General features: G+C 55.7%; 4 protein-coding genes across 4 annotated transcripts; 3 read left to right on the plus strand and 1 right to left on the minus strand.

The window, feature by feature from the left end:
* Window positions 1-14: 14 nt before the first annotated feature.
* On the minus strand, window positions 15-440 carry VOLCADRAFT_96062 (uncharacterized protein; the record flags this gene model as incomplete). Its single annotated transcript, XM_002955179.1, has 1 exon — window positions 15-440. The coding sequence occupies one exon, from the start codon at window positions 438-440 to the stop codon at window positions 15-17; it is 426 nt and encodes a 141-aa protein (XP_002955225.1).
* Window positions 441-708: 268 nt separating this feature from the next.
* VOLCADRAFT_106690 (uncharacterized protein) lies at window positions 709-9,220 on the plus strand (the record flags this gene model as incomplete). Its single annotated transcript, XM_002955118.1, has 16 exons — window positions 709-1,064; window positions 1,488-1,629; window positions 2,004-2,091; window positions 2,223-2,340; window positions 2,828-2,899; window positions 3,292-3,384; window positions 3,840-3,936; window positions 4,333-4,523; window positions 4,870-4,960; window positions 5,423-5,455; window positions 6,242-6,415; window positions 6,876-7,013; window positions 7,301-7,387; window positions 7,653-7,814; window positions 8,107-8,470; window positions 9,201-9,220. Exons 1-16 carry the CDS (start codon window positions 766-768, stop codon window positions 9,218-9,220), a joined length of 2,169 nt encoding a protein of 722 aa, XP_002955164.1. The 5' UTR covers window positions 709-765.
* Window positions 9,221-10,238: 1,018 nt separating this feature from the next.
* VOLCADRAFT_96064 (uncharacterized protein) lies at window positions 10,239-14,278 on the plus strand (the record flags this gene model as incomplete). The annotated part of the gene is made up of 7 exons (XM_002955119.1): window positions 10,239-10,309; window positions 10,659-10,761; window positions 11,168-11,242; window positions 11,788-11,862; window positions 12,149-12,244; window positions 13,098-13,307; window positions 14,210-14,278. 7 exons carry the CDS (start codon window positions 10,239-10,241, stop codon window positions 14,276-14,278), a joined length of 699 nt encoding a protein of 232 aa, XP_002955165.1.
* Window positions 14,279-20,042: 5,764 nt separating this feature from the next.
* Window positions 20,043-21,898, plus strand: VOLCADRAFT_96065 (uncharacterized protein; the record flags this gene model as incomplete). Its single annotated transcript, XM_002955120.1, has 4 exons — window positions 20,043-20,073; window positions 20,702-20,754; window positions 21,360-21,608; window positions 21,836-21,898. The coding sequence occupies 4 exons, from the start codon at window positions 20,043-20,045 to the stop codon at window positions 21,896-21,898; spliced, it is 396 nt and encodes a 131-aa protein (XP_002955166.1).
* Between the last annotated feature and the right edge of the window lie 1,144 nt (window positions 21,899-23,042).

Below are 23,042 nucleotides of genomic sequence, written 5' to 3' on the forward strand. Positions count from 1 at the left end.
GAGAACTTCTATGGTCAACCAGTACTTACGGCCGCAATTCGCTGTGTCAGCGCCTCAAAGTCCGGCCCGGCAGACACAACTGGAACCTGGGCAATAACAGACGAGCTTTGGCTTGATTTCAGCCGCTGATTCTCCTCGGCGAGAGCAGCGTTCTGGGCCTGTAGCTTAGCGATCTGCTTCCTGCAAACGTCAAGCTCCCGCCGGAGGTCATCCACTTCCAAAGAGTGGCTGCTGACTTTTTGTGGCGAATCTTTTACAGCCTCCAGGCGGGAGTCAAGGCTTGGTGCTGCGTCCAGCATAGAGGGTTCAGGGGATGGTGCGTCTGACGCTTCAGCAGCGACGGCTGGCGGGCTTTCGGCATCCTGTGCCTGGGCAGTTGGGCTATTGCTCTCCGCAGCAGCGGGTGCCTTGGAGCCGCTCTTTCCCTTCTTTTTGCCCATGTCAAACTGCTATGCGCTGCCTTGGAAAACTTGTAGCCCTCTTAACAGCGTTACTGGTACAAATGTCTACAAATTATAGTTTAACCTAATTATCGCATGAAGCTATTATACAACACCAGGGCGTGCGCGGCATTTTCAAACTGCCATGACCTGCACGACAGCCCCGCGAGGCGTTGTGCGGTTATGACCGTTTTTAAACATCGGGACTTCGTGCTAATCACTCGATGACCATTCTACGGTACAGAAAATCGGCGCAGTGCCTAGGTGAAAGCGGGAGGCAGCTTACACACATAAATGGCCAACTGACATCGCGCATAACATCAGCATGGACGACGATCAGGATGCGGTAGTCTTCTCGCAAGAGGCCATGCGTCAGCATGAAGATTTGATCTTCCCGTCCTACAACTTTGGTTCAGAACCGCAACATACACAACATGCTCGCCAGGGTGGATATCCGACAGGGAACAGTCCGTTTGATGCTGTTGGAGTCGCAAGCGGCTGTGGAGCGGATTTCATGGCCGTAGCTGCTGGCAGCAGGCGGCCCAAGGCGACGGCTCGGTCGGCGACAGGACGTCGGGAACCCAAAGGAAAAGTGTTCAGCGACCCTGTGCACGGAACATTCAGGTCTGCAGGAAGCCGCTATAGAAATTTGTGCATGGTCCAGAACTCCTATTCCGTGTCACACGGCTATGGTTGTGTAACTGAAACGGTATGAACGCGACTGCTAAGATGGGACAACCTCTCTTCCTAATTAACGAATAGGGAGTTCTTGGGCAAAATGAACTACCTCTCTGCATTGCGAGGCGCTGTCAGCAGCACTACGCTTTGGGGCCCAGGGGCAATTAATTGGCAGCGTGGATACGTAAGCGACGTCGTCATCCACGCCGCCCATGGCGCCGCCCCATCACCCAAAACCGGCACCCCACCATCCCCCTCCCGCAGAATATGCAATCCGTCCCAGGCCCCCAGCTATTTCCAACCTTAGCTTACGCAGACCCGCCTGCCCCCTTCCCTCATGAAACTGCTGTGTCCTTTCGGGCCGGCAAGGCTGGATCCCATTAATGTTGCAATCATCGACACGCCCCAGTTTCAGCGACTACGTGATCTTCACCAGTTGGGCCTTACGCACCTGGTCTTTCCCGGCGCGATACACACGCGCTTCGAACATTCACTTGGGACATCCTTCAAGGTAATTGGCATGTGGCCTTTGGCAGCGGCGCGAGGCCTGTTATGCGAGGCCATTACGGCCGCAATTGCGTGAAGGGCATGTGCGGCACTAGCCCAAAATCGAGGAGCTGCTGTCACCCTTCGGGATGCGAATTTGGGGCCGCTTGGGGTTTTCACCCTCCGCCTTCCTTCCACTCTTTGCCATCGTATGACTGAGTCTTCTGGCGCCCCGTTTATGCCTCACAGCGTCCTCATCGCTTGCGAGGCATCTGTTCGCCTTGCATTGATCTTCCGCCGCGTCCAAAGCTTCACGTCAAACCCGCCACCATCGCGCAACCCCATTGCCACACGGCCGCCACTTCACACCGCCGCTTACTAACTCCCCTTCCCCGCCAGGCCTTTGAAGTGGCGGACCGCATCTACCGCACCCAGGGCCGGGAGCTCGGCATGGAGTTGGACGACGTGCGGCTCGTGTCCCTAGCCGGTGCGTATCCGGGCCAGGGGGATGGCGAAAGGCCTCTTCAGACCTGAAGCCACGCCCACCATTGCCGCTCGTGTCCGTTTCCCTGTAGCCCGTTCCTCATGGGTCGCTCCCCCATTTGGCGCCACCACCAGGCTTATGCCACGATTTGGGTCACGGACCTTTTTCCCACGTGTTCGAGTACGAGTTCCTTCGTCGCAAGCGGCTGGGCGTGGAGCCATACAGCGAGGAGGACATCCGACTGAAGGAGTGGTAAGAGGGGGCCCGGGGGCCTACAAGAGACGTCTCCGGGACCCCGTCCACACCCCGTCCACACGGGCCTGGAGGCTTGGGCCCGGGGTTTCGGGTCCCGGTGGCTGGGGAGCGTGAGGAAAGGATGGAGGAGAAGCCTTCGGGGTGGAGGGGTTGGGACGGTGAAGCCCCGAGGCAGGTGGAGGGTTTTATGGATGCTGTAGTAGGGAAGAGAGGATGGCGCACGGGATTGGCAGCGATCTGGGAGCGGTGCAAGATGTACGTCTAAGGCGCATGGCGGATTGGTATGACAAGGCGATGCCTGGGCCTGTGGATGGTTGCCCCTGCGCACTGAGGCATGGGCTGCGGGACCTGGGTGGGGGAGATATGTCGCGAGTGCAAATGGGAGGGGGAGCCTTTGGGGTCACAACTCCACCGCTTGACATTTTCCCCCCCGTCCCCCCTCCTTCCCTCCCCTCTTCCGTTACACAACCCCTCCGGCTTTCAGGCACCATGAAATCATGTCCACCCGCATCTTGGAGTACCTAGTAGACGAGAACAACATCGAGGGAATCGAACAGTGAGAAACGGGGTATGTGGAGAGACTGGGTGCGGGATGGAAGCGTGGAATGATCGTGTGGAAGCAGGCCCTGGGAACGAAGACTGGTAGGAATAAGCAGCATCACGGCCAAGGCCGCATGTCGTCGCAACACCCGAACCTGGCTCTTTATGCAAATTTTTCGGATCCGGAATATGTCCTAGCTGTCAGGAATTTCGCCTCGCATACATATGCGCAGCAATGCATTTACTTAAGACGCCATGTCTTGCAGTCTTTATGGCCCCGTCCAGTTCCCATCTGGGTCCGGACTCCCCTCACCTCTTGGCCCTCTCTCACCTTGTTGAATGTCCTCCCTCCCCTGACCCTCTCTTTGTAAAGCCCGCCCGTCTGCCGCGTCCACCACCTGGCCTCAGGGAGGACATTCGCCGCATCAGCGACTTCATAAAGGGAGACGCGCACGAAGACAGAGGCTACCTGTTCGACATTGTCAATAATAAGCGATGCGGGTAAGGGAATTGCCGTCCAGCGAAGGAACGGGGCCGTGGGGAGTCGGGGGCTGTGCGCTCACCACCAGCAGTGCCAGTGCTGTGCATGGGGGTTTAGATGAATATGAATGGGCGAGACATGCGGCACGAGGAGGGCGTTTACGAGGACATGAAACAACAACATGCAAAATGTACCATCAAGTAAAGTACATCAGGCTGGGAGAAGGGGAAGTAAAAGAACGGCATTACGGGGTCCCGGGCAGTGAACGATCCAGGGGGAGGTGTGTGTGTGGGGGGGGGTTCCCTTGTCCTTGCGCCAATTCCACTCACCATTCCTTGCGCCAATTCTTAAATTTTCATCCCACGCATTAGTACCCTTGCCCATATTTGCATGTAAGTCCCGACCTGTCGTAGCCTTCCTCCGCTACCATACCTCCGTCTCACCCTTCTCAGCCCGTGCTTCTCCCCACCGCCAGTGTGGATGTCGACAAGGTGGACTACCTGCAACGTGACGCCATGATGTGCGATGTCAACATTGGCTGCGACTTCAAGCGGCTGCTTACGCTGACAAAGGTAACACGCAACACCTCCCCCCTCCTAGGAGTATCCGGCTACCGCGGGTATCGGCATCACTCGTCTGTGGTTCTCGTCTTCTCCCCCCTTCCTCTCCACGGCTTCCTGCTGCTCCCTTTACCCTGCACCGCTATTGGCGGCAATGCACGCTTTCCTTTCTTTGCCGCTTACGTTGACGTTTTGCTCTCCTCCAACGCTGGCGCTGGCGCTAGCCGAAATCGCTGTTCTGTGAGCGTTATCTTCTGTGGGAATTTTCCTGTGCCTCCGACCCGTGGCATTATCTTGCCCATACAGGCGGCAGCCGCCATCACTCACAGCCCCAACGTGCTCAGGACCTACTTAAACTCACGCCGCTCGTTTCCCTCCTTTTGCTCACTGGCTGTCTCTCCACCGCAGGTGCTTCAGAACCAGATAGCCTACAAATGGTCCGAGTACTCGAACATCTGGGACCTGTTTCATGCGCGAGAGTCCATGCACCGCAAGGTGTACACACACAGGCATGTGCCAGAGCGGGAAGGGGCCCCCTTGGGAAGGAACCCGGAAGTACGCCACCGGACGCGGGCTAAGGGCCGGGTGCCTGTCTGTATGTCTGTCTGCCTGTCGAAAGATAGATATGCGGGTTAGGGAGGCGAGGAAAGGAGCGGAACAGGTCCGGCTGCATGTCTGGCCGGTGACCACTTGGCGGTCCGGTCGTTAAGAGTAGCATGCTGTTCTTTTTGTTGTTGGTAACTCGGTGGAGCAGTGGCTGGTTTGAGTCCGGTGGGCCCGGTGGTAATGCCGCGGGCGTCTCCCATCTCTCAACGTGTCGTCGTTCGCATTCTCCTGGGGGTAATGCCTGGGCGCGATTTTCGCTTCCTTCATCTCCCCGTTGCGTCTCTAGTTAACGAGTTAGCTATTTCTCGCTCGTGTTTTTCTGTGTCTTCTGTCCCTCAGGAAGACCAAGGCGGTGGAGTTCATGGTGGTGGACGCGCTGCTGGAGGCGGACCAGGCGCTGAGGTTTTCGGACAACATCGACACGGCCGAGGTGGGGGGCCGGTGAAGCGCGGGGAACGGGATGGGGCCAGTTGGGAAGGGCACTGTGTGGGTATGAGCGGGTTCAAAAAAGGGACGGAGCGCAGAGGGGGAAAAGGAGGGAGGAGGCCGTCCGAGTCTGAAGCGCTGTATCCCAATCCATACAAAGCCATGTATGGACAAGTCGGTCAGTAGATGAATGCGCGTGCGTTAGCAAACAGGGTTGACAGTTGCGGCTCTTGTTGTCTCCCGCTGGGCTCCCGAACTGTGCCGAAGAGGTGGGGACTTAGAATAGGCATATGCCGGCCGATTGGCGTAAAACCTTTGAGATTAAACCCATCACGTAACTGCCAATCTATCCTAAAGTTATTAGTCAGTCCGCTTTTGCAACTTTGCAAGGTGCTGTTTCTGACGCTGCTGGTGATGTTGATTATGAGGGTACTGACCTACCTTCATGTGCTGGTGCGGTCCGCAGGACTTTTGTATGTTGAACGATTCGCTACTAAACGTGAGTCCTGGGTACGTGTTGGGTGGTTGGGTAGTCCATGGCGGTCCCGGAGTCAGCGGAGGCTCTTTGGTTGGGAGGTGCCGCCTAATGCAGGGAGGGAATGGAAGGGGTTACCTGTCCTCCGTGTAAGGAGGGGGTGCTGTTCAGTGTCCTTGGGGCAGCCAAACGGAGTGTTGCAGGCGCTGCGATCAGCGCCCAGGGTGACGCCCCCGGACATCGGGGCAGCTCCCAGCCCGGAGGGCGCAGCGGCTTCTGAGGATGCGGATCAACCAGCAAACTGCGCTCTCTCGGGTGGCTTTCGTGGGATGGGTGCTGATTACCGCTGGGCTGGGAGTTGGCATGATTTTGAGCGGGCAGCACCGCGGCCCGTCCACGGCTGATGACAGTCCGATTGGCTTCCGTAAAGCGCCAGCGTGCATGTGTCACACGTGTCACACGTGCCACACGCGGCACACGCGGCATCCCATTATCCTGGCCCCTCGACCGCGATGTGGCCGCTGAGAGTGAGTCCCTCCCCACTCCTCCGCCTACGACTCCCCCCTCGGCGAGAGCTTTCTTTGCTGGCCGCGGGCTCCACTCCGTTAACTTTAAACGTCCACAGAAACCCATGTGATTGGCTGTGTGCCATGTGATTGGGTGTAGATATGTGACTTTGACGCATTTGCCGCATTTGCCGTGCGATGTTTGTCTGAGTCACATGTGTCCAAACCGGAATCGCAGCCGGGCCCCGCTTCCAGCGTTTCAAGATCCAACCAACTCCCGATCTTCTTTCAAACCCTTCCCCAGACGATTGAGAACTTCAACGTACACCGCCGACTGGCGCCTCCGCTGGAAACGGATGCAGAGACTTGCTTGGCTAAAGCGCAGGCCCTTATCAGGCGTCTGCGGTGCCGAGATCTGTACCGGTACGGAAACCAGTTTGTCGTACCCTACGAGTATCTGGAAGACAGCCGTTGGAAGGTGAGAGAGGGCGGAGGCGCTGCAGCGCGGGTCGCACGGTCGCCGCAGCTGCTGCTGCTGCATAACGGTCAGCAACAGGAGCCGCCGCAGCAGCAGCAGCCGCAGCAGCCGCATGACGGTCAGCACCGCCTGCCAGCACCACCTTTAACCCCGTTTGTCCCCGTATGTGTGCTGCGTCCATCGGATAGAGAAAGCACTAGCGGACAGACATATGACATGCAAGAGGACCAGACCGACAGTTGGGCAGACGGACAGGCAGACAGACGTACGCCAGGTCATGTGCTCTTGTCGCACATATGCTCTTGTCCTCTTGAACCCGCAACTTTGGTCGCGGACGTGTGCATTACGAATGCACATATGGTACAACTTTCAACACGACAACCCCACCTGTCATCACTCTTGCCGCTCCACCACCCAGTGCCCCACCCGCCACTCCCCTCTCTCCCCCCCCCAACCCCAGGACATGAGCCGCGAGTTCACCGCCGAGGAGGTGGTGTCAGCGTACCGGGGCGGTGACGTCGCCCTCCGACCAAATGACGTCATTGTGTCTCAGACCAAAATCGACTTCACGCAGGGCGGCAGAAACCCCGTGGACAATGTGAGAAGGAGAAAAAGGAGGAGGAGAAGGAGGAAGGGGGGGGGGGTAGGACAAGGAAAATGCCTCAAGGATCCCTTTTGCATGACCCGAATAGAAACAGGCCGAGCGAGTACATACCAGCGAGATAAAATAAATCTGTGTGTATATCACCCGAACGGAAGCGTGAAAACACCGTTGAGTTACCTATTTGAAGTGGTGCATTGCATGGGAATTGAAAGTACTTGTGTATGTGTGTATGTGTGTATGTGTGTGTGTACATGTGCGGTGTGTCCTTGTTGGCTTTGCAGGTGTTATTCTTTGACAATTCGGATGACGAGACCGGTCACCACGCGCATCCCTACCAGGTGGTGGGGATCTTGCCCAGGTATCACCAGGTAAGAAGCAAAGCACCGCGGACGGCCTGACGCAGCTTCAAAAAGGGCCAAGTACGAGTACTCGTACTGGAGTACGAGTGAACAATGATCAAAGGCAAAAGACCCGCTACAAACTATCCGCTATAGCTTTGTTAACCCCCAGACTCCATTTCCTGCTGAATTATAAAAAATTGAACCTGGCTTGTGTCATCTATGACGTGTTTGACTCGGATATCTTTCTAGGAGTCCTCAACCTGCTCTTCCCCCTTTCCCCCCTTGGTTGCAGGAGGTCCTCCTCCGCGTGTACACCCCCCACTCCGACACGCGGTACCAGACAGCCGTCAGCAGTGCGCTGGAAGCCTGGTGCCGGAAGCGGTTCGGGTCCAAGGTGCAGATGGCCACCCCGGCGCGGGGCCGGCAGCAGCCGGCCAGCAGCATGGCACGTGAAGTGAGCACCTGTGTTGACTGGGATTGCGTGTGTGTGTGCGTGCGTGTATGTGTTATTCCTGTGGTCTTACGCTCAAGGTCAGATCCAGTTCACTACCAGTAAACTGCCTGAAAATAGTATTAGATGGGTTCTAAGGATATGTAGAAGAGTAGGAGGACATATGTCTTAGAACGAGATATGCTGTGTTATTTCAGGAGGGAGCATCGGTTGCGCTCGCTCGCCGCCTGAAGTGCACTGTACTTGCTTCTTAGGAGCCCCCGGCATGTCCGCCTGTCGTTATGTCTGCCTGTAGGTGGCCTTTCGCGATGCCGACCCTCGACGGGTTACGGCGCTGCGCCTGCCAGAACCCGGCTCCGCCGCCAACGTCAACACTTTCGTAGCCGCTGCGAGCATCTTGAACAGCGTCACCCTCGATAATGGTGGCGGCGACGGCGGTTTCGTGGTTGACAAATGTCGGCTGCCGAACGGCCGTCCGGCAACGTCGGCCGCCGGTCCAAGCCGCGCCGGCGGTGTGGACACGGTCATCAGCATGGCTGCCGGCGTGGAGGCGGATGTGAGCGCCGGGCGTGACGATGTCAACGGTGACGGTGGCGGAACGCCGACGCGTTCCACGCCGTACAGCTCCGCCAGGATGGCGCGGGTGGTGGACCCCGAGGGTGCGGTGGCGACGGCGGGACGTGGGAAGCGGCCGCGCTCGTCGATCTCACTCTTCCAGGACGTGTGAACACGCGTGTAACGTGTTCACGCATTCTGGGCGTGTTCTTCTGTTAAAAAGGTGAAGCGCCGTGGCGACCTCGTGAGAGGGAAGGCAGGGGAAGGTGTTTTCGAAACCGACCATGCAGGTGTGCGTGTGTGTTGAGTTGGGGCTGCGGGGCTGCTGCGTGTGCCATTGTGGGGGTGGAATGGCGCCGGCGCCCCCAACGTTTTCCGTTGGGGCTGTCCTATTTGGGGCTTGGCGCTTGGCGTTGTTTTCCTCCGGGAGAGAGGAGACGAGTTGTTTCGAACTGAAGTGGCAGGGGCAGGATGATGATACATGTATTGATGTATGAGGGGGGAAGAGGCTGCTCGAGGCGCGGCTAATAAGCTGTGTCGTGTGAATGGGCGTAGCGTTGCCAAGTCGTTTGGAAGTTGTGGTCTGTGTCCTCTGTCTGTCCGCTGGCTGGCGAGATTTTTCTGCGCCGGGGTACAGAGGAACACAGACTGGTAGGCAGCCAAGGGGGCAGGGAGCACACGAATAGGCAGGCGTGCAGACTGTCGCGTCCGAAAGATGGGATCTAGGCTTCTCCACGAGTATGTTATTATTTCCCGTATCCAGGGGCACCGATTCCCCCAGTGTCGTACGCATGACGCTGTTGTATCACCGGACCGACTTCTGTCCACCTGCAGCCTTGTTGGTCAGGATGTGATGATGACATTTTATGGCTGAACGGAACGGACGTCCCCGCAGGATGCTGCCGATGGACGCAGGTTGCTTGCTTGCGCGTGCCGCTGTCGCCTTACGTGACAACCGCATGTATGTATGTCTGACTGGTGGTTTTGCGCGGCCCTAGTCCTCGTGGAAGTGGAAGCCTGTGAATCAGATTTGCGGGGCGCACTAGTTGCCGAGCATCACAGCATGCGTGTGATGTACCCCTCGTTTAACTTCTTCCCGGAAACAAACGCCTGCGGTCATTGCCTCATTGCGGAAACATTAAATGGCCCAGAAGCCATCCACTATGCAACACTATTTTCTCACACTACATGCACCTCGCAAGTTGCTTTCCGCACAGACGTGAACGGACGCGAAGTGGAAAGAAGATCATGAAGACCCATATTCCGTAGTGTCTACTAAACATCTTTTTATACTTTACTAGGGTGGAGAGGCCCTCAGGTAAACAAAATGGTCCCAAAGGCGCCATCGCCATTGCTGTTTTTTCGTCGAAAGATAGGGATGATCGCGAGAGATTCTCTTTTGATGAGGTCATTGCTTGTTGCGGACCCATGGGTCATCACTTTTGCGGCAGTACTTCATGAGTGCCCTCTGTTTCCTCCGTTCACCAACACCAAATCCTTTACAAAAAAAACCAGCATCGCCACATTTTTCCCTGCCCTCCTAAATCACACAGCGCAGCATCGTAAACACACACTCAGGTGCGGTGCTAGAGGAAGTGCGTAGAAGGAGGGATCGTCGCGGTGCCCCAAACCGCCTGCGGTGCGACGCGCAACAGTCCAAGATGCATGTCACAGGGAAAAAACCTTATTGCACCCAGTGCTCCACTAAACATGTCCGATTGTAACAGGCCTGACCTTGTCCGGGGCTTGCCTCATGTCGCTGTAGGCTCTTGACGGACGGGGAGAAGGCTATCCAGGAGAAGGCTATTCACCATTTCCGACAAAGCGCATTGCTGTGCACCTATTTGTGAACTGTAAGGGAATCGTTAAAAGATGCTGCGCCGAGCCGCCGGAGCGTTCCTCTTCTCCATCTCTCCCGCCTTTGCGGCGGCGCCTTGCCAACGGTAAGGAAGAGGAAAGAGGGAGGGACACAGCATGATCGGTGATGAACGGTAACGATTGACATCCGCAACCTGTCTCTCTTTTCTCTCGCCCTTGCATGAATCTCGACGCAAATGAATGTTCAGGTTGGGCAAATCGCAACTACGAACAAATGATTGTAATCCCAGACGAAGAAAACTCTTTCCTGTTTCCTCCGAGCTGCCGTTGCGTGAAACTCTAGACGTCGTTAAGTGATAAACTGTACGACAGTTATCATGGTATACGATATCATGGCGGGGTGATAATCAAGTGCGCCGAGCTCCGCGCCCCACCTTCACTGTCGCCGCTGCCGCTGCCGCTGCTGCCAAACAGGCTGCCCGGTGTGTTCGCGGCGGGCTTAACGACATCCGGCGCCGCTGCGGCCGACAGCACCACGGACAAGATCAAGGAGACCGTATCCCGCGTGGCTGAGAAGGTGCGTCGAACATCGCCCCTTCTGTTGCATTTCCCGCGTTCTGGCACTGCTACCCCTTCCTCCCACCCAACCCTTCTCGTTGGACTTCCCAACGTTCCCTAATTCTACGTCTTGTCCGTGTCTTAAGGTGATGATAAGCTGTACGAGGTGACGGGTAGGGTGGCTCGCTCGGTGTGTCCAGCATTGAAATAGAAGAAAGGAGTTCAAACATTGGGGGGGAAGGAGCCATCGCCGCGGCCCTGTGGCAGACACGCTAGTGCACATGATGCGCCGTTAGTCGACGGCCCAGAGGACGTGAGACTCGGGTGTCAACGTAGGGATGGGGGAACAGCTTGGGGTTTTCCGTCGCACCTTCCCCCTACTGTCGTACAAACCCCCTCCCCCTCCCCGCCACCCCCCATCACAGATCCATGACGCGACGGAACGAGCCAAAGAGTCCCTCAAGGGCGCCGCCGACTCCGCCAGCCATACCATGGGCGAGGTACGACATCGGTTCCTCATCACTGCCGTATGGCTTCATCTCCATACCCTAACACAATATATATAATATACTTCTTCTTCTTTGTTAAGACATCCGCCGTACCGCTGTTATGCTGTTGTTGCTGCTGCTGCGGCTGCTGCTGTGAGGTTTGACCTCGGTTAGCACAGCCTTAGTCGTCCGACCCGGGTCTCGGAGCTGCGGGCCCCCTCGGCCCACCTGCTAGCACCACCCTCGGGCCGCGTCGGGCGGGTGGTACTCAGATTTCGCATTTGGGTGAAGTTCACCCACCTAACTACATAGCTCCTTAAATCCCCCTCCGCACCCACATACACCCACATACACACTCTCTTTTCTCCTCCTGGACACGTAACTCCACACCACCGCCGCACGTCATCCCGACACGTTAACCTCCGACACCATCTCCCTCCCTCCCCTCGGCCCCCAAAACGATTTCCAAACCCTGCAAACCTTCTTTCGACGTCGGCAGCTTGCTGAACATATTTCCCCACTGCCCCCACTCCTCTTCCAAACACACCGCCTGACAGTACAAGGACCGTGCTCGGGAAGGCGTCGACAACACCAAAGCAGCGGCGAGCGACATGAAGGAACAAGCCAAGCAGGTGCGGGGGTGTATATACGGACAGCATAGGGTTGTACGGCACAGCATTGTACAGAGGAAAAGCGGGTAAGGGCAGCGGAGACCCCCCCACTGCACGGGCTCCTGCCTCTTGACAACCCCCGCCCCACACGGCCCTCGCAAGGGGGGAGGGCGAGGGGGGAGGGGGGTTTGGTTACGGAAGGCGGGAGGAGGGGAGACACCTCGTGGGCATGATGGTTGCGATGTCTGATATGATGATGTCCCTCTTGTGTGTTTTCTCGTGTGTGTGTGTGGCGATGGTACGGCAGCGCATGTCCCAGTACGGCGAGGGAGCTCGGGAGGGACTTCGGGAGGCTCGGGACTCCGCATCCGAGGCCGTTCATTCCGCCGGCGAGCAGGCTAAGGTGATCAAGATGGGGCATGAGGGCGGGAGGGCTTGAGGGAGGGAGGGCAAAACACACGTCACGCACACGCACAAAGGTCTATGCAAGGTATATTGCATGCGGCCTCGTATCGCTTTTCCCAACGCCCCCTCTTTTTTAAGACCCTCAATTGACAATTTTGAAGGTTCATCCAAAGTTGGAAACACCTCACTCGAAGACAGAATCCTGTCCGGATTTTGGCGTGCAAGAAGTACTCTGTCGCACTTAATCGAAATTTCCAAGAAATTTCCAAATCTGCAAAGCACACTCGCTTCCTGCGCTCTAGACGCACCCTCCGTACAAGTTCGCTCGCGCACACAGCAGGCCGTATCTGTGGCATCTATCACTGCCAGGTGCTGCAGTGTAAGGTGGCTTTGTGCAAGAATTGTGTTTCGCACGTAGAACTCTTTTCCACACCCAAACGCCGAGTACACGACTTCGCCCTATTAAGGGCTTATGATGGAACTCACGCAAGGTGCCAAATGCATTTGCGGCCACGGAAAAACAATGCGGTCGCGTAATCCTCTCACGCAGCACTGGTGGTGGTTTGGGTGGGTGATGGGTGATGGCCGGCTTCTATGGGTCGGCATAATGGGCCAATCTATGTCCAGGGCTGTTCCTACCTCTTTTCTGGCAACATAGCACAAAGCTGTGTTCAATCTATATTGCCAACTTAAAGCTTGCCTTCTGTAGATTGCAATATAAAAAACGGAGAGTTAACTCGTAGCCGTGAGGTTGAAATCTCTAATTAAGTCACAGTCAGGGTCGCCAAAAGCCCAAATAATAAGCGCTCCCGGCAACCGGCAACCGACAAACGGCAACCGACAACCGACAGGAGTCTCTCCGCGGCGCGCGCGACAGCCTTCGGGGCACTGCCGAGGCGGCCGGGGAGAGAATCCGTACCACGACGGCAGAGGGGCAGCAGCAACAGGGCGTCAGCGGTGTGGACGAGCAGAGCGACGTGCTGGGCAGCACTACCCCGACGGCGGAGGGCGGCAGCCGGGGGGATGAGGCGGCGCGGGCGGCGGGGCGAGTGGTTGGGGAGGTGGGTGGGTGGGGGTTCTGCTGGCTAGCTGGCCGATTGGCTGGTTGGGGTGTACGTATGTTGTTACAGGCACAAGAGTTGTGAAATGGTCCGGCCTGGTGGTTAACTTCGCCAGCGGCCCCCTTTCCCGGGGCAGTCCCTGCTCTCCCCTGATAGAGGGGCACCCTAATCCGTCACCCCATCCGACTTCAGAATGTATTCGTTGGGTTCGGCAACTCACCACCAGCATCCAACCAAATCTAGCGGATCAACGGCGCATCAACTTAGTTCCTGGTTAGCTCGCAAGTTGATTTAATCACGTCCTACATCGTCCATATGATGGGGGGCCACCTCCCATTTCAACACTCCTCAAACATCCAAGGAGCCGGCAGGCGGATTTGAACCCGAGAAGTCAGGCCTTAACCTCTGCCAGCCGCCTGCCTACTGGGGTGTATGTCTGCCTGGTTGGGTTGGCGCTCGTTATTATGTCGATTTCGCTCCTGGGATACATAGGCTGTCCTAGGTTGCCAGAAGTGCAGATTGCAACTTAGGGGGTTAACACATGTGCTCTGTGTGGATGACACGAATGCAGATGATGTGTAATCGCTGAAAAACCACGCGGACAACAGTACACGGTGCTTCGCCGTTTGTCACCGCGCCCGCTCTCACACAGACAGACAGACAGACAGACAGACAGACACGCGGTAACCCCTGTGGATTAAAACACATGTGCTGTGCTGTGTGTCCACATGACAAGAACCACATGACCACACCTACCCCGTTGCTTACCTGACACCTCCACCTCCACCCCCTCCGAATGACAACTGACTCGTACAGATACAAGAGCCTCCCTTGATGATTGGTTAACCTCTGCTTGATTTCCATGTACCCTCCCTTCCCCCTACCCTCCCTCCGCCATACAGACTGCTTCGGCGTTCAGGTCGGGCCAGGAGGAGGGGGAGCGCCGCAATGGTGGTGGTAGCGGGCGCTAGGGACTCGCTGGCAGACAGACATGCTGCTGCAGTAGTGCGCGTGTGCCTTTGGAAGAAGTAAGAGAACTTGCGGACGCAGAACCGGCATGCGATAAGGCAAAAAGATTGGGGCGTTGTCCCTCGTTGCCTTTGTTTTAAAGAAGCGCTGTCGTTGCTGGGAAAAAGGGGTGTGTGATATGCGTGCCATCAGCGTTAAAGCCCGGGTCGGCTGGGGGGGAGGTAACTGGTCGCAGGGGAAAGAGGGAGCTGGACACCTTCCAAGGAAGTTCGTAGTTGTTTTTAATGTCTCGTTCGCGATGACAGAAAAAGTGAAGCAGTTGATCGTTGGCAGTACGGACGTTGTAAGCTTTTCCAAACTTTCAAACTCCTGTACGGCAGACTGAAATCCGTGCAATGTGGCTATGATGCCATATAGCACACTGCTGAATTAACAAACAGAAATATTGCAGTGTGTATTCCACTTATCTTACGGATAACTACACTTGTTTAACACTGATGGCCACCGTAACCATCCATCAACACCACAAACCCTAAAAAGGCAAATCAGACCCGAAATCGGTGTCGCGCGACTAGGACATGGGCAGGTGACACAACAAGCCAGGGCAGCTACACCTCCCAACGGACCGAACTACTGGCGAGAAGGAAGCGCGACAACGAACTGTCACAAAAACTTAACAGTAAAACCTTTGCTTGCTGTGTTTGTTGTGTTGCACTAGTTGTCTAACACAATGGTTTCAGAGAAAAGGTATTAGTGTGTGTGTGTGTGTGTGTGTGTATCGTGGTGGTGGGGTATAGGTGCTGTTAAGTGCTGTGGGAGAGAGCGTTAAGTCCCCTCAGGGGCAGGTAAGGTAATTAGTTATAATGGCGGCAGAGGGCTTTATGGCTCCTGCCGGACGAGAAAGTGCTAAGAAGGAGGGAGGGAGGAGAGTTAGGGGGAAGAATACACAGAAAATGTTCCTGTGTGCGCACCTCTTAGTCTGCATAGTAAAAAGCTGTTATGGAAGGATATTTAAATTTAACACCTGTACACTCATCCTTGCTAGGAGTGCTGTGCACGAGAGCTTTGTCTACAGTCAGAGGCGCCCATGTTTTTTGCTTCAGCCTATATAGCCACGTTTTGCGAAAGGCCTGCCAGGACCTCCGCGGTGAACGAGCACGCAACCTCTACTTCGTCCCCTTATGTATAGCATATGACCCATCAGCCAGGCGTTACCAGTTGTGGGACCACAAGTGCATTACATCGGTTGTGATGTCCTGGGAAGAAAGAAAAAGTCTTTTTTTCCACCTTTTGCCTTCGCTGCGATTTCGACACCAAGGACATATGACTGACTAATACTTATATCACCGCTGCCAAGCCTTTCCTTTCCCTACCTGTGAACGCAAAAATTATCCTAAGTGTATACTGCTACATAGTAAGCGCCCAAACAAAATAAGGTCGGCGTGCGCAAGCCGAAAAAAACACCAAAAAACAAGCCGGCGAAAACAGGAAAGAAACCAAACCGCACAAGCTTTCGTAAAGATGGCATGGCCGTATGGGCGGATGCCATCTCACAAATTTATGACCATCAGCAGCCGAGCCGAGCAAAGTACGGTATAGGTACACGACACTCATAAAGCATTTTCTACAGATCGGCTAATACATGCTGGGGCCTTATCCTTGAGCTGACTCGGCAAGCCATGCCAGCGTCATTAGCTCAGCCGGCATGCGGATCAAAATATCCTGAGTCGGCGAAAAATGGCGAGGCACAGCCTTACCGGGAAAATCACAACCTGACAAAACCGGATGCGAGCCTTCGCCCCCAAAACGCCAAGCAGGCCACGACCTCCAAGACGCCAAACACCCAGTCCCCCACCAGACCCCAGGATCCCTAGTGGACGCACGAGAGCTCTCGTCTCCCCCGGGGGACGGGAGGAACGCAACGCACGCCGAGGCATTCACACGGACCGGCTGGCCATGATGAGGCCGCCGCCATCGCCAGCCGGTTAGCCGGAAGCCCCTTCCTAACAGTAGTCCTCCATAACATATGGAGCAGAGCTCTCCGCGATGAAGATGTCGGAGCCGCCGGTGGAGGCAAGCCGGGAAATTTCTCTTGGGAAATTCCAAAGACTGCCAAATATCGCGGAAGGTTCCCAAGGACTCAACCCGAAGGACTCAACCCAAAGAAGCCATTCATGCACGTAACCGTACACCCAAACAACGCAGCAGTACATATGAAAAGATAAGAAACCCGAGTCCTCCTTCTGCTCCGTTCGTTTTGCCCCGAAACCAGCATAGGACATGATTTGGGGCCGGCAACTGACATCAAACTGACACCGCAAAATCACGAAACTCAACTGCGGCACTACTCAGCAGCGGGCCTCACAGCAGGAAGTCGACCTGACGATTAGCAATACTCCGCGCGCGAGCGACAGAGGGAGGGAGAGAAAAAGAGAGACAGAGAGAGAGGGAGAGAAGGCGTCGAGAGGGCAACGGAGGTGGAAGAATGGAGCCATCTAGAACGATCCATCAATTTCCCCCCTTCCGCACGGGCACCGATTCCGGCCCCAAGACCATCACGCAGTGCCTTTGCCCCCTCGTTTCGAAATGCACACACTCAACACATACACAAGTTGCGACATGCCACCATCATCGCAAGAGTGTAAACAAGTCACACGAAGCGCCGCGACGGGGTGGCCACCCACCACCGTGAACCCCCCTTTTGCTGAGCTGGCTCCCTTTCACGAACTACATTCCCACGAAACCCTTGAGAGCATTAGCCTCCCCATTTCCCTCAACCATTACCGATATATAGCGTTTTTATCAGCAGCCGCAGCAGCCAACCGCATCCTCGCATTCCCCTGCCTGCCTGCACCACGACAACACTGTCATTATTATATTCATTAAAAGCCCTGTAAGAACTATATCGCTTTTCAAAGTCCGCGAAACGAACACCGAGATCCCCGTGCATCCGCGGCGGCGGGGCCCAAGGACTGCTGTCATTGCCGCCACAGCCACTTCACAGTCGACCCTTTTTTTTGCCAGCTGGCTTACCAAGCGCCCACCACGCGATACCTTCCCATGGGCCGCCGGCCGCTTTCCTCAAGCACGAGCCAGTTCGCCAGTCCGAAAGATGCGTCCGTCAAAAACTTCGAAATTACCGCAGCTTGGTCTGCAAAGGTCTGGTCTATCAACACAGAGCTCTATCCTGTACTTTCTAGTACTCTCAACAACTTTATATCCAGCTTTATTCCAGCCCGTTCATGATTATCGTACACTGGTCGTACGGTCATCGAGAAGGGAGAGGGAAGGATCCTAAGACTATTTCCCCCGCTGCAACCGCCATGGACACCAAAGCGAGCCATTGGCGGCGCGCGAGGTGTTCACCTTGTCGTCATTCACACAGCATCAACGATCATCAACCATCACAGAAAATACAACATCAAGACAAAAAGCAATGTGTGTATGTTGTACATGATGAGACGCGCCTGTTTGTTGTACAGATGAGAGAGTACAGAAGAGGGACAGGGGACCCGCAAAAAGGCGACTTCTGAAAAGGTAAGCCAGCCAGCCTGTACGGCGGCGAAAGTGGAAACCCAGCGAGCCCACCATGTGGATGTCAAGAAGTACGACAGTACATCGAGGTATCGGTCCGACATACCACCCGTACATGTGCCCTGCACCCATGGCTGTGCATCACGCGGATCGCCCCTCCCTCTCTGCCAAGCTGTCACCCCCAAGGGCCGGCGTATGTGACCCCAACAGAAAAACACATTTTTCAACCGAAGTCCCCAGCCTGGATCTTGGAGCACGTGTTTTTCACGCTCTAATCCTCTTTCCTTCATGATGGAAGGTCAGAGGGGTCCGCCCTGAGGTTGCTGCCGCAGCCGCCGTCGTTAAAAATACGAGCATCATAAGTTGCAGCAGATATCCACCGCATTCCAGGTATATGCGAGACAGGCACCCATGTTATAAAAGAGTTGGGGAGCTCCCGCTCTCTAGCGTCTCTCTACAATATTAACCTACTGGGCTAGAGTGGAGCCGCAGCCAGTGGGGTCGGGGTTGCAGCCGATGAGTCGCCATCGGCGTGAACAGGCTCGTTATTGGTCGAAGCCGCTCGCCTCGCTGACATCGCCGCACAACGCGTAGCAGCCTCGTAGGCATTCAGGCCTCGTAGGTTCACCTTGTCCTCTGCAAAAATATTGCGACACCATCGCTTTATGAAGGTTTCAGAGCACTGGCATTACAGCCATGCTATAAGGCTTTAGTGGTAAAAAGCCCATGCAGTTAGCACTCAGATCGTTAGTGTTATTAGCGGAAATAGGAAAGCTGGAGAACCCTAGTCCTGGTCTTACCATGTGCAAGCTTGACCTCAAAGGCTACTTCGAACATGCGATTGCTTAGACCAAAGAGCTCGTTGACTTTCCGCTTGAAGGCTGCTTTGCCCTCAGGGCCAGGCAAAATTGGGATCTTGTACACTGCGAAACGCCAACAACTCCGGAAGTGATGTTACTGTGCACGCGGATGCTAGCTCACAATTAAGCATACCTGTGTTGTTGAACACCACCGCTGCCATAAGGGGCTTTGGTACGTCCTCATCCGGGGCTTCCGACCCTGCAAGAAGCGTCGCTTGCCAGTCCGGAAGCTGCTTGAAGCAAAAGCGGCACTGACGCTCCTCGCTGTTCAAGGCGATAGAAGACAAAAGAAACATGTCAGAAGATATGTGCGTCGCCGTTTGCTTAAACTTCGGTGGAACCAACCTTCTTCCCGAAGAATGTAATTGCCACCTCGCCAGGCATTCTCGATGAACCGGGCGACCCTTGCAGGCACAAGGGGTTAGGAGAGGCTTTGCCGCCGTCCCCTCCTGGAGGCAAATGTAGCAAGAAGGCTCACTGTTGGCCTCGACGTCAAAGTTCGTGTCGACGCCGAGACCAGTGATAGCACTCATTTTGATGTAAAAAATTAGAAACTCAGAAGTATAATATGTACGAGATTCCAACTGCGTATTTGTAAACCACTGAACGTCTCGGAGGAGTAAATCTCCGCTGCCCTGCTCCGAGACCTGCGCTGACTGGACTAAAAGATTTTGAGGCCTTTAGTACTGTTCAACTTATCCACTTTCCTATTTTTCAGCTCTAATGAATTAACTGGTGTCATCTTAAATGTCGACTTTGTATCTGGAATGTCTGGAAACAGTCTTCTGACGAGGGCTTTTCCTTGAGCCGGGCTGGTCTATCACCCACAGCGGGGAGGCATCATGGAAGCGAGGGTGACAAATACCTTATAACCTACAGCAACCTCTTAACTCTTGTTTGGTAAACTGGCTCAACACTAGTTTTCAGGTAGCATCCCCTTCGGAAAATTTTTCATGCGTATATATATTTATTTATGCCCAAGGGTAGAACCTCATGGACTGAAGTCCCCTGGGCGCAATCCCCTTGCTTGGCTTTGCATGTTGGGGCTCAGCAGGAATGGAAGGGCAGGCCTCTACTGAGGTTCCTCAGGAGGGGCCTGAGGGCCTTCCCATGGGGGCCCCCACGGTGCACTTCAGGCACAGAGGAGAGCTGTGGAGAGGGTTAGAGGCGGCTCATATGGCTGCTGCTGAAGCTGCTGCTAATTGTAACAGTAAACGCAAACGTTTTACACGTTAGTAAAGCAATTCACGCCCATAGGCCGTTGGTTCGGGGCCATTGCGGGCAGACGGAACGGTGCAGCACCAAACAGAAGTTGCAATATTAAGGTTACAGTGCTTGTGTCAGTCGGCAGGCGGGTCGGGTTTCGTCGTGAATGACCTTCAGCACAGAGCTGTCACTGGCAGGTAACGCTTGTTCGACTGTACCAGCTAATCGTCATGCCATCTGCCTTTCCATCTACGCAAGAAATGGAAATAAAACGTTTGCGCCCTTATTGCAGCTACAGGACAAGGCTAAAGCTGTATGCACTCTCTATGGAGTGTCGAAGTACGTTCTATCTACGGGGCGAGCAAAGAGAACATCCAATTTTGTTTCACCTTCAAATATCCCTGCCGAACAAACTATATATCATTAAGCATCGACATAACAGCGTGCTTATTAATGTTACCATCGTCACCGGATAAGCCCAAAACCGCGCAAGACAAGCTAGCCTTCAGAAGTTACCCTACTTCATCAATCCTCACCTGCGTAGTGAATATCTGGGCATAGTTATCACGCTGGTTTTCTACCCTAAGGTCTGCTGGCCTTAGCAGGCGCCCCGGATAGCATCCTCTTGCTCTTAAGCCAAGGTTTAATAACGCTACCGGTGACAAATGCCTAGAGGGAACCCAGCCATATGGAAGAAACACGGAGCAAGCTATGCGGAGCTGGCAGGGACAACCACATTGATAGAGCGCGTGCAGGATGTGGCACCGCGGCGCTTACCTCCCGTTTCTCCGGCCGCCCTCGCTGATATGCGCTCAACAAAACCAGCTGGCACACCGTCGTTGAAACCTCACAAAGGAACAGGCTCGTTTGTCATGCAGGTACGAGGATCGACCAATCGGCGGACCAAACAGGGGCCAGGGCTTGGGTGCTCATTGCTATTGGTGTTAGCTCGTTCATTCACTACCATCCATCCACTGCTTATGACTCAAAGCATGGAGTTGCTCTTGTCGGTTGCAGGGCTCTCGGGGAATGCACGTACATCTCTGGCTCTGTCCCGTAGGGGATACAAGTCGGCTGGTGGCTATAGCTCTAGTTGGATGGCTCAGCGCGCTTTGCATGGAAACCACTGTAAATACAGTACAGCCGCATGAAACTGAAACGGCAATAGCACTAACGGTAACAGCAGCGCTCCCCGTCTAGTCAGATCTCTTTCCCCCACGCTTCAGCTTTCGACGCTGTCTCTTTCTCTCTCTCGCGCGCGCACACACGCACACGCATACACCTCCTCTGAACCACCAGCTTGGTGGCACAACACTCTTTTGGCGGCCAATAATGCCCCTAACCCTCCCCCCCCCTAAGCCTCCCACCTAAGCACTTCCCCTTGCATGACCGAACCCCGCCGCAACCAGCTTTCCCCCCATTACTATTCCCCGCGTTATCATCTTCTCCACCCCTTCTTCCATTTCCCGTTTTGCTCGCGTAGTCGACTTGGAGTTTGGGTGTGGTGCCTAACGCGGGAGGGACCGGAACATCAGCGGCCACTGGCGGCAGCGGCGACGGTGCCGCCCCGGGGCCCTCTTCGGCCGCGGCGGCGGCGGCGACGACGTCACGTTGGGCTGCTGTGTCGGCGGCGGCGGGCGGAGGGCCCGTGACTGCGGGCCTGCCGCCGCGGTCGTACAGCACAGAAACCAAGTTTAACTACGGCCCGCCGCCGTCGGACTTCCGACGAACGGTACGTGCTCGTACACGGAGAATGTACGGCAAGCTCACCGAGACACAACTTTGCGTGTTCTTGGCAAAAAGGAGCAGGACAGTTGCAAATCGCTGAGTAAAAGTTCCCCTCCTTGCTTCTTGCTCCCAATTTCTCCTCTCCCGTTTTCTCCCCTTGTTCACCCCCCCCGGTTTCCCCCCCTCAACCCCCTCCCCCCCTCCTCTCCTCCTCCCGCAACCCCACCACAGAGGAGCGCCGGGCCCCCGGTGTCCCAGTTCCCCAAACCTGGACAGCCCAACGATTGGAAGTAAGCTGAGGGTGGGGCCGGGGGGCCAGACTGGGAGTGGGAAGCGGGAGGGGGGGTCAGACTGGTGGGGCGGTTGCATTCGGAGGAGGGGAGGCGGGGGGAAGGTAAAGGGGGGTTGGAAAGGAGGGTTACGGATGGGTGGGCAGTAAGACCATGGTAAGACCATGGAGGGCCCCCCGAACCGCTGCAACCCTCTTCCCTTTTCCCCTTTTCCCCTTCGTCTGCACCTGATCGGCGTAAGTCCCCAGCCCCAGGCCCCCCACACAGCGCCTCGAGCCGCTTGCGATTGGATTTCTTCTAATAACTTCCTGAGGTGGCGGTTTGGCCGCTCTAATTTGGCTGTATCTCCTAACCTTCCCTACCTACGTCCCTTCCTCCACCGCCGCCGCCGCCGTGTACATCTCTCTCAGTCACCCACCCACCCACCCACCCACCCACCCACCCACCCACCCACCCACCCACCCGTCGCGACACCCGCCCGTGTTTTCAATGACAGAACGCTGAAGCAGGTCGATTTCCGACCGGAGCTGGCAGCAGGTGCACCACCACCCCCGGCGCCTTTCAAGGCTCACTCGTCCGGGCCGCTGCTGCCCAAGGATGTCCCGACGAACTCGCAATTCGTAACGCAGCACCAAACTCACTTTGCTGGCCAATCCTTTCGGGAGGCGCAGTCGTTGCGGCCGTCGGGCTGTCGAGCGACACAGGCGGCGCCGTACAATATCATCACTGGTGCAATGCCGTACAACAACAATGCATTTGAGCACTGGGATGGACGAGATTACCGACGGCACCGATGAGCATGTTGCGGGGGTCCCACGGGTGGCGGTTAGAGTGGTGGTTGTGAGGCTTAGTTTTAGGGCAGTTGTTACTGTTGGTGGTTACCAGCATGGGAAGTTAGGATAGAGCGGACTCGACGGGTTGGAGATTGACGACGCGGGCTGCGACCCTGGATCCAACCCAAGTGGCCACGTGTGGGTGTAGTTAGGGTTTTAAGGTTTTAGGGTTTTAGGCGGGAGGGCCCGCGCGTGGTTGTGTGTCGCACATGTGGCAGCGAGTCTACCTCCCTCCATCCATCCCTCCCTAGTTTCCTTTCGGATACTCGAGCAGATCTTTATTTCTTGGCTTGTGTGTATGTGCTCGTGTGTGCA

The sequence above is a fragment of the Volvox carteri genome (assembly GCF_000143455.1).
Source record: "Volvox carteri f. nagariensis unplaced genomic scaffold VOLCAscaffold_49, whole genome shotgun sequence".
Classification (NCBI taxonomy): domain Eukaryota; kingdom Viridiplantae; phylum Chlorophyta; class Chlorophyceae; order Chlamydomonadales; family Volvocaceae; genus Volvox; species Volvox carteri.